At 60.5% G+C, this 15,053-nt stretch overlaps 1 protein-coding gene across 3 annotated transcripts in view; it reads right to left on the bottom strand.

The window, feature by feature from the left end:
• The window catches only part of LOC111156220 (lipase maturation factor 1), an 83,931-nt gene that overhangs the window by 32,177 nt on the left and 36,701 nt on the right, over positions 1-15,053 (bottom strand). For all 3 annotated transcript variants that reach the window (XR_002641191.1, XM_022516960.1, XM_022516961.1), the window contains exon 4: positions 3,665-3,813. Coding sequence is in view for 2 of the 3 variants with exons in the window: in XM_022516960.1 (XP_022372668.1) it covers positions 3,665-3,813 (149 nt within the window). In the remaining variant the exon portion in view is untranslated. The remainder of the gene's footprint in view (positions 1-3,664; positions 3,814-15,053) is intronic.

Below are 15,053 nucleotides of genomic sequence, written 5' to 3'. Positions count from 1 at the left end.
AGGTGCTCCGTTCCTGACACTTCACAGAGTTTTTGTTTCTTCTGTTCGTGTTGGTGATTCACTTCTGAAAGAGCGGAGCATCTCCTCGGACTGTCTGCTCCATGCACAACAAGTACGTAAGCTGTTTACCTCTTACTTCGAGAACACCCCAGCGCCCGGGAAGGCTGTGTACACGGCACGGAGGCCCTGCGCACCTGTCACGTTCAGTCCACGCCAGGACCTCCGCACGCTGCTCGATGCTACCAGTTCCCCCTGGAAGTCCTCCCCTGCGCCAGGACCATCCAGGACACAGGCCAAGTGGCTGTGCTCCCTGGGCGGAGCCATGCCCTGCACTCCGTGACCTCAGCCCTGCAGAGCGCTGGGGAGTGACTCTGAAGACTGTCCTCCAGTCAGGGTTTGCACGGCCTTGGGTTCTCCTGATCAGAGCTGGGCACTGTCGCAGGTCTCCAACAGCAGCGGGCCGTGTTCTCCTTGGGGCTCCGGTGCCCAGCGCCCTCCTTCTGGTACCTTGCCCCGGAAGTCCAGCAGGACGTGAGGTGGACTGGAGCCAGCGGGCGCTGGCTGTTCCCCCAGCCCCACTGACCGCTGTCCGGTGTGATACGGGCCGCGAACACCCTGCGTCGTTTCCAGCCGTGCAGGGAGAGCCGGACAGCCGCTGCCACCGCTTCTCCACGGCCCCACGCAGCATGAACACGTGGGAGCCCTGAGGAGGGGAGGCCGCGCCACCCCACCGCGGGAGGCCGGAGCTCTCGGCACAGCGGAGGCGCCGCAAATGACACCGCCACCACGGCCTCCGTGTCTGAGGCTTCGGATCGGCGCAGGTCAGGGCCTGGGGCTCCCAGCTGCAGGCAGCCCCGTCCTTGGCGGCCTCCACGGCCCCGTCACCTCGTAAGCGGCAGGCGCTGTGCAGGCTGCCGCTCTCCCTTCCCGCGCGCTCTCTGCTTCCGCGCTCCCACGAAGGAGGACGAGCACCCAGCGCGCCGACAGAAGCACGTAACTGCACCTCTTCCCGGTAACTCCTGCGCAGCTGGGGCGAGCCGTCAGTCATGATGCCACGGAAGGCGCTTGGGGGGTGCCGGCAGGCCCCGTGGGGGCCGCTCCCCTCCTGGCATCACGAGCCCTGCGCCCAGCACCCTGCCGGCTCCGCCGCCCCGTGCCCCGACCCTGGCTGTGCTCCCATGGGGCCCTCGGCTTCCCACCCCCCATCTACGAAAGTGCTGCCCCAGGCAGGTCCCCCGCGGCGATGGAAACTCTGCGCACGCTATCATCTTTAAAGGCAGCTGAGCAGAAAATCAAAATGAGGTGGGAGACGGACACGGAGCCTCAGCCCACTACTAACTGTCCTACGAGACGCAGCCGGGAACTTCCGCGGTGGCGGAAAAGGAACGGTGAAGAGGAGGCCAGCCCCCCTGGTAACGATGCGGACGCGGAGTCTGGAGAACGCACCCTTCATGGCTGGCTCCACACGACTGCTCCCAGCACCTGCAGCCGCGCACGCCTGCCCAGGGTCAGGCACCTCCTGGCCACACCGTAGCCGGACACGTGCTCCTGCGGCTTCCCGCACAGGAACCCACGTCCCAGGCGGAGCGCCCCCCTTCTGTACTCTGGCCGCTTCTGGAGAGCCCCGGGTGCGGCATCAGCAGACCGCAGGTGGCCACCACAGCAGCATGAAGCTGCTTCGGCATCCAGGAGGGTGTCCGGAACACGTAAGCGTGGGCTCCTGGCAATCCCACAAGCAGCCGGGGCCCTCTGCGCCCACAGACATCCGTGCTGCTCAGGAACCACCCATCCACCCAGCCAAGAGCGGGCCCTGCTCAGTATTTGAGGGCAATGTGGCAGTAAGATGGGCTCCTGCTGGCCATGCAGACCTGGGGAGCGAGGACATCCGATGACTGGGAGCCGCAGAGGGGTGTACGGACGCTGGGCGGAGCAGAGGGGAAGTGGACACACTCCCACGTACAGAGCGTCTGTCGAGGGCAGCCACAGAATCCCCCGGGTCCACCACACCACGCTCACTAAGTACACAGTGGGGGAGAAGGCAGCTCCTTGGAGAACTGGCTGGGCCTGCCTGAGTCAGAGATGGGACACACGGACCCTGCCCCGGACGGAGAGTGAGAGGCCGCCTACTGGGGAGGCAGGGCACACAGCCGCCTACTGGGGAGGCAGGGCACACAGTTGCAGGGGACGGGGGAGACTGCGGGCCATCTGGACTGCAGGGGACATGGGCGGGGGGTTGCCGTTTCGGGCACAGCAGAAGCAGGCTGTCTGTGGGCTCGTGCTGGCCCCGGTCCCAGCCCCTGGGGAGACGTCAAGCAAACAGGTACTTCCCGGACCTGCACAAGATGTCCGGTGCAAAAGAAGTTAGTGTCGCAGGATAAACCCAGATCTCGTTACCAAAGGAGAGAAGTGCTAGAGCAAGTGAACACAATTTGCCAGGCTCTGTGCCTAGTCAGTTGGGGGTCGGAAGGAAGCATGTCAGTCCTGATTGTATGGTTCAGAGAGCGTTTCTGAAAATGGGAAAGGTGACCGGAGGTGGACACATGCACCTGCAAGGGGCCTGAGGAAATTGGTGGTGGGAGTCCGGGCCCGGGACCCGGTGAGAGGGCGTGAGCCGAGAATCTGCGGCAGGCAGTGCAGGCGCCATGCACCGAGCAGCCACAGCAGGTGGACAGCGCCGCCCGCTCGCCTGGCCTGTGGGAGACGCTCCCTGAAGAGCCATGCGTCTGCAGACTCAGCAGGCGGAGACAGAAGGAAGCTGGCATGGCTGCTCTGGGGTGACACGGGGACTGTGAGCCTTGCTGTTAGGAGCTCATCGGACATGTACGTCGTCAGGACCAGGGGCCCCAACATGATGCCAAGAAGCTGGGCCAGCTGAGACGACAGCGCACTAGCATCCCATTCGATCGCGTGCACGAGACACGAAACCATGCTGTCTGCAGCCTCTGCAGGGGACTTTTGCAGGACGTCCCGAAACAAAACAGTGACCCATAAGACACTGGCCACTATCACTTAGCCTCCAAATGTCCGGTCCTAAGAGCACCACCACGTGAACAATAACCAGGCAGACGAGTGCGTGATCAGAGCCCTGACCGGCACACCTTAGCAGCCAACCCACAGGCCCAGTCTCAGGAGGCTTACGATAGCTCCTCGAGAGAGTTGATAAAACCCCACGGTGGAAGCTCACAGGGCACCCTCTCAAGCCCGGCCCCTGCCCTCTCCAGGAGCTTTACACTCTCGCTCAAGAACGTGGCTTTGCTACCCACCACTCTGAGTCTGGTCGACCTCTTCGTTCCCTGAGGCGTCGGGACCAAGAACCACGGCACCCATGGACACGAATCCCTCTAGCACGTCTCGCCTTGTCCCTGTCCTTACTGGCTTAAACCAGTCCCAGGAACCAGCAGGAGGGCTGGTGGGGAGAGGGGCAGCTGCGGGGGGGGGCTCTTCCTGTGAGTCTCCGTGTGCAGCGGGCTCAGCGTCGGGACACGTTCACAGAGAGTGCTCGTGCAAAGGGCCGGGGGCATCTCAAGGGCTCACGGAGAGCGGCCAGAGAGCACGGAGAGCAGCAGGAGGGGCCCAGCAGGCACGGCCCAGCCAAGAGGGCAACGAGGGACGGCTCCTTTGCAACGCATTCCCCCGAAACATAGTAAATAAGAGTTCTACTTACTGCTCCAAGCATGATTCTGAAAATCAGCCACCGAAAGCCCCACAGCACAATCTGGGACGGGGGGGTCCCCGTGGGCAGTCGAGACAGACTCCAAAGAGGGCACAGGAAGATCCCCAGAAATCCTGTTTCCAGAAGCTGGGACTCCCATCCTGCAACGAGGACAAAAAGAACACAAAGGGCCACGTTAGCACCAGCCATTCTCCAGAGCAGCAAGTCACCAAACTCCGTTCAACTTACATGGTCCCTAAACCACACAGGTGGTGTGACGACGTGTAGGGCCAGACGACCTGACGGGAGCGTCTGCCTGGTCTGCGCTATGGCAGGGGGAAGCCAGAGGGAGACACGGGTCCGGTGTCAGGGGCCCCAGCTCCACCTCGGGACGTGAGGGCGCGAGCCAGAAGCCTTGCTGAGAAACGCAGCGACCAGTGCGCACACGGCGGTGGCAGCGGCTCCATGTTCTCACAGGCATGCCCGGAGCTGGGACCTGAAGCAGATCTCAGGCTGCCGTCCCTTGGCCTTTCTGCATGCTGCCCATGTCCCTTGGAGCTCATTTTGCTCAAAAACCTCATGCAGCATGAAAGCTACTTTACACAAGAGTCCATGCACTACAGCCCTGTTCATAGAACGCTCCAGAATGAGTGGAACCGAACAGGAGAAACGGAAACCTCGCCTCCAGGGTGACACCTGGCGGGGGTGAGCGGCAGGGGGTGCCTGGGCCAAGACTCATCAGAGACAGCTGAAGGTCTGTGCATTTCACTGTAAATTTCTTCCTAAAACAAAACAAAACAAAACAAAACAAAACTGCCAACAGACAAACTTAACTGAGTTCTGAACCTGAGTTTTACGGCTGGACGGACAGCTCGTGGGGTCTGCAACTGGGATTGACATGCACAGAAGGTTAGGGCGAGGGACGGGGTGACGTCTGCAGAGCGGACGCCCAGTGTGGCCCTGGTGGTGGGTTTACGGGTCCCACTGCGCCCCCTCTTTGAAACTCTGTAGTTTGACACTTTTCATAACAAAGTGGGGGGGACCCGCTTACTCTCATGCCTTTGGGGATTTCTGAAGTCCCAGTTCCAAATCCGCTACTCTGCGGGAGAGGTCGGCTTGCTGTGAGGCAGTGCCCAGCACCTGTGCTGGGGCCGCCAGGGCCGCCAGCACACACCCTGCCTCCATCCAGAGGGGCTTCCAGAAGCAGGCAGAAGCCTGGGCAGTGCTGGCGGGGGGGGCGCCCTCAGAAGCAGCGGTGTGAGGTGGGAGCTGTGTCCAGGAAGGGGCACTGATGCCCCGCTCCGTAGAGACCCAGTGAGTGGCGTCCACCAGCCCTGACCAAGCGCCGGGAGGCCCGACTCCTGTCCGAGCTCCGAGAGGGAAAAGGCAGGAAGCCTCAGCACTTAGTCTGTTTTGGGAATTCCGGACACAGAGCACCCAGGGTCAAAGTTCCCTTCTCGTTCACGTCACCGGAAGACCTTGCTTCAAACTCCCTTTTTTGTCTCAAGCAGAAGAAACAGACTTTGTTCCTTGTGACGGTTTCTCCAGTCTTGTCTTGAGGGAGGGCTGTCGTCAACCTCGGGCTCGCTTCACGCAGACTGTGTTTCCCAAGCCATGTGCCTTCCTGCCCCGGGGATGCCACAGAAGGCGGAAGTGACCGGGCGCTGCGGCTGCTTCCCCAGGGGCGCTTCTGCTCGTTGAGAGACCTCTCAGGCCTGCCGCTGCTCCGGGCCCTCCGCCCACGCGCCGGGAGCGAGAGGGAGCCAGGAGGCCCTGCGGCACGGGGCAGCGGCTCGGGGCAGCGGCCCGGCGAGCAGGCAGGCGCGGGGCCTTCTGGGCAGAACCTGGCAAACCACAGAGACGGGCAGGTGGGGCGTCCGCCCAGAAGCCCGTGGGCATGGGCACGGGCACACTTGCTCGGCCCCCCAGTGCAAGGCTGGTGCTGCCCGCACTCACGGGAAAGCCCTGGTAGACTCGGAGCCGCTGGCGCGGGTGCAGAGCGTTCCCCAGAGCACAGGCCCGCCTTCTCTAATTGCCGCTACACTTCACACAGATGTGCCGAGCGGAATTTTAACACGCTGTTTGAGTGACACCAGTCAAAGTGATGTGCAAATGGCAGAGCCCAGAGACCCACTCAAGTGCCGGCAAGCGGTGACGGGGCGGGCGAGGGACACACGGCCACCTCGGGGACTCACGTGGACTGGCAGGGGTCAGCCGCCCTATTGCTTCCTGTGAACCTGCTGGAACCTTCCTTACCCTGCTAGCGTGCTCAGGGACAGCGGAGATACCTAAGCCCCTTGCCACCCACTCCCATCTGGCTGGAGCCACCAGGTCACTGGCTGCTGGCCCCCTTGCCATGAGCGCTCGCCGACACCGCTGGGGTGGAAAATGTCGCTGGCAGAGACCCCTGCTTCGGTGGATCCTGTCAAGTCTGAGCAGACTGGGCTGCGGCACAAGGAGCAGCACTGTTCTCGCCCAGTGCGGCGGGCAGGCGTCCCCAGAAGCCAGATGCCCGGATGGCTGGCTTCCCGCAGCCCTGTGGCTGGGTGCAGAGGATGGCCCAGCCCACGCTTGCCGGGGCCCCTCGACGCGGTGCTCCCTGCCGCAAGCGCTGAACGCCACCCGCAGACCCCACGGTGGCCTTGCCATAGCTCCAAGTACCCCCGGGAGGGCGCCTGTGCCTCCTCCACCTGTACTCAGACCCTTTTCCGGACGGGAGACCGCAGCCTGGCTCCTGCACTGCTGTGCCAACGCCCGCTTATGGGGCTCAGTCGGCTGGGCGGCGTCTGACTCGACATGGGCTCACATTACGAGCTCAGGGTTATGGGATGGAGCCGGCACAGAGTCGGTTTGGGATTTTCTCTTCCTCTGCACGCCCCCCCCCCCCAACTCTCTCTTTCTCTCTCTCACAAATAAATAAAATCTTTAAGAAAAACATTTCTCTTCCACGGTGACCCTAAAAGGCTCCGACCCCTTGGGTGTCTCTCAGGGATGCTGCTGATGTGCGGCCCCGCACGGCTCTGGGGGGATGGCTGGTTGACGTCCTTCAGGAAGCCACAAAGCCCGAGGTCCAGGCAGCTGCCTGTTTTCTGGAACGGCCCCTTCCAGAAACCTACTGGCTTATTTGCAATAGTGTGGACAAGCGGTGAGCAGGCCACATTTGGGAAGCTTCTACGTGAACTGGGGGGAAGTCCTCCAGTTCAGAGTTGCGGGGTCGGCGCTCTTGACCCTGACACTTGGACACTGACCGCCGGAGCAGCTGTCAGCCGGCCGGCAGCTCCCAAGCTATGTTAGCCCTTCGGCCATGTCCCCAGATAGGCAGTGGGACCAGGGCTGGGCCACACTCAGAGAGGCTGCAGGGCCAAACCCCCAGTGCTGCTGCTGGGACCGTGAACCCCAATGCAGCTCTGCCCAGAGCTCGGGGCCGACCACCACTGTTCACGTCCTCCAGGTCAGAGGGCGGCCACAGCCCAGAGCCCTGCAGTCGGTGGGCGGCTCGTGGGGCCGGGCCGGGGGGCGCTGCTCTCCTGGCTGGTGCGGTCGAGCTAGCATTTCACACTGTGGGGCACACGCCCTTGTCTGCCAGGCCGCTGCGGGGAGCCTGAGGAAAGACCCCACGGAACGTGCTGAACGCGGACCCTCGGCACACGCAGAAGCACAGGGCCTCGGTCTGTGGGCCCCGCGTCTTGCGCCTCTGGCTCATCTCAGGGACCTGCTCTCGAAATAAAACCAGCATACCAGTGGCGCCGAGCTTTCTGCCCTACTTGGGGACATGTGGAGAGTGAAGGTGCTCTTCTGTTAAACACCCAGAGAACCCAGCGCCCACAGGCCCGACCTGTGCCTGCGGACCGGGGAGCAGCCGAGGGCGGCGCCTTGAGGCCGACGGTGCGGGGGTGGGGGGCCCTGGCCGCCCCTCCGGGCTTTGCCCGCTTGCCGCAGGAAGCAGACGTGCTCTGGCCGGCGAGGGGCCCGCGGGGCCAGGGTGGCTCGGGGGCCTGCACCGGGCCTCTGAGGAGGTCGCCCGGAGTCAAGGTCCCACACAGCACAAGCGCAGCCGCTTCTGAGCCCGGACAAAGACCTGGTCGAGGTGCCAGCTGCAGACGGCCGCTCGGGAGAGACGTACCGAGCCGGGGCTCGTCACCTTCCTGAAAATCAGTACAGTTACTTAGAATACTGACGCGTGGCACCTACGGATCCTTCAAGAGTGACAGCCGTCATCCACAGGAGGGGCAGGAAACCCATTAGCCTCGGGTTAGAAACCGGGAAGAGGCAGAGAGACGCCTCCCCTCTGACGGGCTGTCACTCCTGCATGGCGCCCCCCCCGCGGCCGCCCGGGGCTCCCAGCGGCACCCGGAGAGCACGCGCAGCTCTTCCACGCCGTGTTCTCCACCTTCTAGGTCCTCCGCCAGGGTGGGGAGTGACAAGCGGCCCGCCAGTCGCTGTGCACGGTCCGGCTGTGGCACCAGAGGGCTGCGGGCGACAGCGACGCAAGGGGCCCTTTCCACGGCGTGGGGGTGACAGAGTGCCCCACACGGTTCCGGGGTTACCATGTCTCTCACGGGTACCAACGCCTTCACCCCCTGCAAACCTCATCACCCCTGCAAACATCCGCCTGCTGTGGCAACCAGCCACAGCCAGCATGTGTCACATGTGTCTGCAGGAAAGGACGCCGTTTGAGGGGCCTGGCCTCGGTGACCCCTTTAGGCCATTGGAATGGCTTGTAGAGCTGACCGACCTTGCCCGAAGGGGACAGACTGGGGACAGTCCTTTGTCTCGAGCTGGGCGGTACTGATGCCAGCCTCACCCCAGAGATAGGCCCACACTCTTGCCTGCCCCCAGCCCTGGCCTGGTTGGAGGTGGGTCTCCCCAAGAACTCCCCAGAACCGGCATGAACCGAGTAGGGGAATGTGGCCCGAGAGGCTCTGCGCTGGCTGTTAGTCCAGGGGACAAAGCCTGGTTTCTGAAAGGAGAGGCAGGCCGTGGACTCCACATTTCGGAGGCAGGATTTGAGTCCAGTCGTGAACAGATCGTGAACAGGAGTGAATTTTCTAGCAAGTGGATACTTTCGGAAGAGTCAAAGGCTTCATGCATGCTCCCGATTACGAATCATTCAGAAAATTGTTAATCTGTGTTGTGAGGATGTCCTTGGGCGCTGCAGGGAACAGGAAGTGACCTCTGTAACCTGCACACCCACACAGCGACCCTCCGTCCACTGCACTTTGTCACGGTGCTGGTTAAGGCTTCGTTACCATGGCAACCAGACTTCCTAGCCCCAGGTGTCCCTGCTGCTCAGATCTGTGCAGGTGTCACGAGCTAGCCTGAAAACAAAGCTCAGTAATGACCTTAGCTAGCTCTACGGGTTTGGGATAAATATGAAAATGCTTCCTGTCCACGGAAATTAGATCTAGCAACAGAGATTTCTTAGGATTAATATATTCCAAATAGCTAACATACATCCGGCTGAAGGGCACGACGCATTACCATTCCTTCGTCTTTTGTTTCCTTCCTGTGCTCGGAATCTAGCCGGAGCCGGTCTCAGAGCAGCCTGTCAGGATCCCGAAGATGCACGGGTCACGCCGTCCGGGGCTGCCGCAGCAGGGATGCTCCGGGTCTCCTGTGCCCCGGGAGGTGCGTCCGCGGAGACACACCCTGTGTCCGCGGGCCCCGCACGGCGTGGCCTCGTGCGGCGGAGGGAGCACCCACCTGTGTGCACACTGGGCCCCCGTGTCCGCAGAGATGGGCCACTCGTCCCACACGCTCTGCGGCGTGACCCACTTTCACCCTCCACTGTTCCCGATCTTCCACACGCTCAGTGCGTACGGTTTCTGGGAGTCCCCGAAGCTGCTGAGGGGCGCGCCCTCGTCACCGAAGGAGGGCAGGCCTGGCGGGTGCACGAGGCTGGCACGTCCAGTTACCATACGGACAGGCGAACACGTCAGGAGCCACGCGAGGGTCAGCTCTTCTGAACAGCAGGAAGGAGTCACGCACGTCTCCACCCAGTGTGTGCCCAGGTCCGAGGTCGGGCGGCACTGAAGCCTCAGCCCCCCAGACACAGTCTCCCCTGGGGTCACTGCACTGGGCACAGCGGCGCTCCCCCTTCCCACACGCAGCAGGACTGGCCTCACTCCCCTTTGAGAGGGAGAGGTTTCTGGCGCTCCGGTGAGGTGACCGGCAGCTCTGGGTCTGGAAGCCAGGACAGCCACTGAGGCGCGGCCCACCCCACAGACCCTTATGGGCAGCGTGTACGTTCCACGGGGCCACGGAGAGGAGAGGCGGGCGTCAGGCACAGAACGAGGACCCCGTGGGCACTGCCGGAGGCCAGTGTTGCTCCCAGGTTGTGCACAGAGAAGCCTGGGGGCGGCCTGGTGAGGGGAAGGGCCAGTGGTGTCCACGGGCACCACGTCCCTGAGGCCGTCAGGGCAGGTTTCCAGAAATGCTTTTTGTTTTTGGAAGGGTCCGTGTACGACGGAGGACGGGCTTCAGCTAAGTCAGCTGACGTGAATCACCGGAGGAAAACAGCACACGAGTGACCCACAGGCCCCGGCAGGGAGAGGGCGAAGCTCACCGGAGCCCCACGGACGGCCCCCCCCCACCCCTCGGCTCCAGCCCGGCTCTCCTCCCTCGCTGGAGGCCGGGCCCACTTTAGGTCTCTGCCCCCAGTGCCCGTTCCTGGCCCCTCTGGTCAAGTGTCTGCTGAGATGCCTCCTTCTCAGGACGTAAAATTTACAACTGGGCCTCAGTGTGTCCCAGCACGGCCTCCCAACCGACACGCTCGCCGTGCCCCGTCTCCACTCACGCCGCGCCCAGCACACAACTCCGCAAGACGCGGTGGGCACGTGGCTAAGTGTCTTCCAGGCGCAAAGGGAAACACGCCCGTGAGGCATGCACAGACAGGGAAACTGCACAGAGAAACAGAACTACAAGAAAACAACCCGACAAATTCTAGAACTGGAAAAGAAAATATCTGAAATTAAAATTTTACTAGATGAATGCAGTAACAGCTGGAGGACAGAGAACAAAAAGGTAGTGACCGTGAAAATAGCTCAACTGAAGTTATTCAACTTGAATAACAGATCTTTTTTTTTTTCCCAAGATTTATTTTAGCACACAAGCAGGGGAGGGGCAGAGGGACAGGGGTAGCAGGCTCCCCACTGAGCAGGGAGCCCGACACGGGGCTTGATCCCGGGACCCTGAGATCATGACCTGAGCTGAAACCAAGAGTAGGATGCTGGACCGACTGACCACCCAGGCGCCCCTAGATTTTTTTCCAAAGATTGAGTAACAAAAGAACAGACCCTCAGGAAGTGGGGGACACCATCAGATGGTCCTACATACACATCAACGGAACCTTGGAGAGAAAGGGGCAGGAAAAAATCTGAAAATATACTGGCAGAAGTTACTCAAATTAGGTAAAAGACATAAAAGGTGCAGATTCAGGAGCCTCAGAGAATCACAAGACAGCGTCCAAAAAATGCCACACAGAGTCAGACTGCCGTCAACCGGAGACAAACCCTCCCGCGCAGTCGGAGAAAAACACGGCACTAGGTCTGGAGGAGTGACCGGGTGAGTGACAGCTGCCTTCTTGCCAGACAATGGAGGCGAGCAGACCGCAGACTGAATGCAGACCCTTCCACCTCCCGCAACTGTGTTCCGAGAGCAGAACCGAGAACCCACGCGCTTTCACACGGCAAGGACCCAAACCGTCCGCAGAGACAGAATGCGGAGACAGTCAAGGATTTTCGGAGGACAGGAGGCACTCGAGCAGCCCAGCACCAGTGAGAGGAGAAGGCACTCGCGTCCCTCGGAGGACAGATCAGCTGCCTGCGAGCACAGGACACAGTCTTAGAAAACGTCACTACGAGGAACACTGCAGCCTATGGAATGCAAGAGACGGTTCCCCACTGTCAGCTACTGAAGACCCGCTTTCATTTGGGTCATTTTGATTTCATTTCTCAGACATTCCCTGTTAACGATGGCCCTTCCCCAAGGCCACCAAAATCAAGGATCCCCAGTGGGGCACGGACAGGCACACTGTCTGCAGAGAGGTACCGGCTGAGCAGGAGCTCTGGAAAGTGGGCCCAGAAGCCAGGCATGGGGCAGACCTTTCCTCCTTGCGGAGAGCACGGGTGCGGACAGACCCACCTCACAACAGACAGGGCCCTCCCTCCGCTTACACGGGAGTGACGGGAATTTTCTACATCCTGACAGCAGGTTACACAGGTGTATGCATTTGCCGACTCTGAAACTGTGTACTTAGGATCTGTGCGTCTCACAGCGTGTGAACTCTTTGTCGGGGACAGCGCTCCAGTCTAGCAAGCGACCAGCGGTGCTGAAGTTAATGATCAGGGCAAGTACGTGGGTCATAGGATGCGGACTTTGAAACGCATCACAACAGACTGTGGATTGACAGATGGACAGAGAGATGAAGAGATCAGCCAAATAAAGGAAAAAAGCTAGTAAAATCTAACCTGTAGGAGCTAGATGGTCCATATATGGGTTTTTACCACACAATCCTTTAAGCTCTTTTGGCGTGTTTAAAATTTTTCATGACATGATTTAAAACGTCCTATGTAACACTTATTCTTAGCCACTGTAAAAATAAGAAAAAAGTTCTAAGACTTGACATAGAAAAAAAATACGATTGCCTACACAGAAAGTTAAAAAAAATCTACAGAAAATGAGCTCAACTATCAAGAGGCACTGGCAGCAATCGCAAATGACAGTAAAAGGAACCCTATAGGGCACTTAGGGACCAGTGATTCTCCTGAAAGTTGACAAGGGAAAGATTAAGTGTTCTATCTTGAGTTTTCCGGAGAAGCTGGGTTTCAAGCGACCAAGGAGTTGAAGAAGGAAAGTTGATTCAATTAAAAAAAAAAAAATCGCAAAAAAAAAAAAAGTCGCAGAGAAATGCCAGCAGAATGACAGAATGAGAACATGTGCCCTGGGCAGGCCCTGGGGGGCCGCGTCCAGATACTCAGCACCACCTTGGCCGGGCCTTCCGGGGCTGCTGACGGAGAACTTTCTGGGAACGGATCAGGTTAGTAACACCTGGCCCGCCGCTGATCTCACCATCGCAGAGCGAGGGAAGGTAGCCTGTGCTTTCCGACCGACAGCGAGAGAAGTCCCTGCACCCGCGAAGCACCCCGCTTTGATGCCGCCTGGAGCCAGTGGCTAGCCCACCAGCGACAGGCAGGGGACGGCAGAGCTGGAGGCAGTCAGCGGCTCGCAGAATCCTGTCTGGGTGCCCGGGGGCCGCGGAGGAGGCCTCGACAGCTATGGAACACACCGCGGCCTCCTCCAGACACAGCAGCCGCACACAAGGTATCTATTCACGAGACGGCCGGCAACGCTGGAAACTGCTGGAACCCCAGCGACATTTCCAAGGTGCTGCTGTAGGGGGCTGTGCCAGGGGCGCGTCCCTGAGCAGCGCGGCCTGCGGTCCGCTCCAGACGGCGTGGCAGACCCTCGTTGCACACTCCCAGAGTCACGTAACCCTAAGTTCAGTGAGCAGGGCCTTCTCCCATCCGCTGGGACATCTAGAACTGACTGCCAGCATGTCCACAAATCCTACCAGCCTGTGAAATGCAGGGCTTTAAACTGCCGTTCGTTCTAGAAGCCAAGCTTACAGTGAGTATGGAAGTAAGTCTTTTAAGAAGATATTCAGAAGGAAAGCCATACACTTTATAGAGACACACAAGATTTTTAAAAACGCCAGCAGGGCGTGCGTGCGCTTTCCAGACGAGGACAGCAGCAGAGCAGCTGAAAGCCAGGGCTCCGGGAGCATGGCGAGGCTAGCCGAACTCTTCAGGCGAAGCTCTAACAGCGGTTTCGTCGCCCCATCCTCTGTCCGGTGGCCGGCTTCCAGGAGGTGAGGAGCTGGAGGCGGACGAGGGCCGGAGGGCCAGAGGGCCAGCGGCCGTGGTGTGCTGACGGGGAGAGCGCTGCCCCCGGAAGCCAGTGGACTGTGGCCGCGCGGCCCACACATGACAGCCTGTAGGGCCCGAGGGAAGGGGAGGGACGATCCAGGGTCCTGGGGTCCGGCAGCCACGTTCGCTAAGACTGAGGGTTCTGTTCCCGTTTGGTGACCGCGTAAGAGGGGGCGTCTTGCTCCCAAACCATGGAGCTCGTGTGGACACAGAAGCCCCCTGCCGCTCACACCCACACCAGGTGTGCCCCCGTCACTCTGTTCCTTGGGGATTAGGACTATACTTGCTGATTTTGGCACCATCAAAAGGGAAAAAGGGGAAGAGAACTGTCCATTTATGGACGCTCAGCTGACGGTCTCAATCTGGGTCTTAAAGCCAAGTGACCGAATGGCAGGCGCGAGGGCTGCATGAGGGCGTCTGTTCTAAGTGGCGGGCGCTGACCTTGCCACGCTGTGGGAACGGGTACTGTGCCCAGGCAGGCTGGGCCCAGACACCAAGTGAGAGCCTGAGTCAACACAACCAAATACATGCTTAGAATTTAGGAAGGGGCCGAGCTGTGGGGAGTCCAGAAGCTTCTGAGGCCAGGAGAGCCACTTGGCGTGGTGAGAATCACAGCTTCCTGTCTCCTGAGTCACAGCTTTCATCCCCAAGCCCTGGGCCTTTCTTGAGGCAGATCACACAGCTCTTACTCAGATGGAAGGGGGTTTCTTGCCATCAAAAACCACAAAATCAGAAACACAGCACAGATGGAGCGGACAGGAGAGCAGTAAAGTCACCAGGCCCAATGAAGCACCAAGGGCCACACTGAGCACGGCCCCGTTCTGTGGACTGCCCTTGCAGATCCCAGGCACCAAATCCTTTCCTCAGGCTCACGCCCACTGCTGGGCTCCCTCAGTGGCTCCAGCAGACCATCTCCCTGCCTTACCAGTCCCTCCCACGCTAACCTAGATGCCGCTTCCTAGATGACCATCTTTGGACCCTCATCTCTCTCCACGCACAACCTGGAGTGGGAGCCCCCCACGCACCACCTGGGGGGGATGTCTCCACACACCACCTGCAAGATATCTGGGGGCCTCTCCCCACCTACCACTGGTGGGGGGTCTCTCTCCACACACCCCCTGGGGGGACCCTCTCCACATATCACCTGCAGGGTACCTGGGGGGCTCTCTTCATGCACTGCCTTATGGGGGGACTCTCTCCACATACCACCTGAGGGGCACCTGGGGGCTCTCTCCATGCACCTCCTGGGGGGGACCCTCTCTACACACCACCGTGGGGGGGATGTCTCCACACACCACCTGCGGGACACCTGGGGTGGTCTCCCCACGTACCACCTGGGGGGTTCTCTCCACATACCACCTGCGGGGGTACCTGGGGGGGCCTCCCTCCACGCACCACCTGGAGGGGGCACTCTCCACACACTAACTTGGGGGGGCTCCCTAAACGCACGACCTGGCAGGGGGCTCTCTCCATGC

This window comes from Enhydra lutris, unplaced genomic scaffold, assembly GCF_002288905.1.
Source record: "Enhydra lutris kenyoni isolate GAN:26980312 unplaced genomic scaffold, ASM228890v2 scaffoldscaffold45, whole genome shotgun sequence".
Taxonomy (NCBI): Eukaryota; Metazoa; Chordata; class Mammalia; order Carnivora; family Mustelidae; genus Enhydra; species Enhydra lutris.
This window is presented reverse-complemented; position numbering and strand designations above follow the sequence as displayed.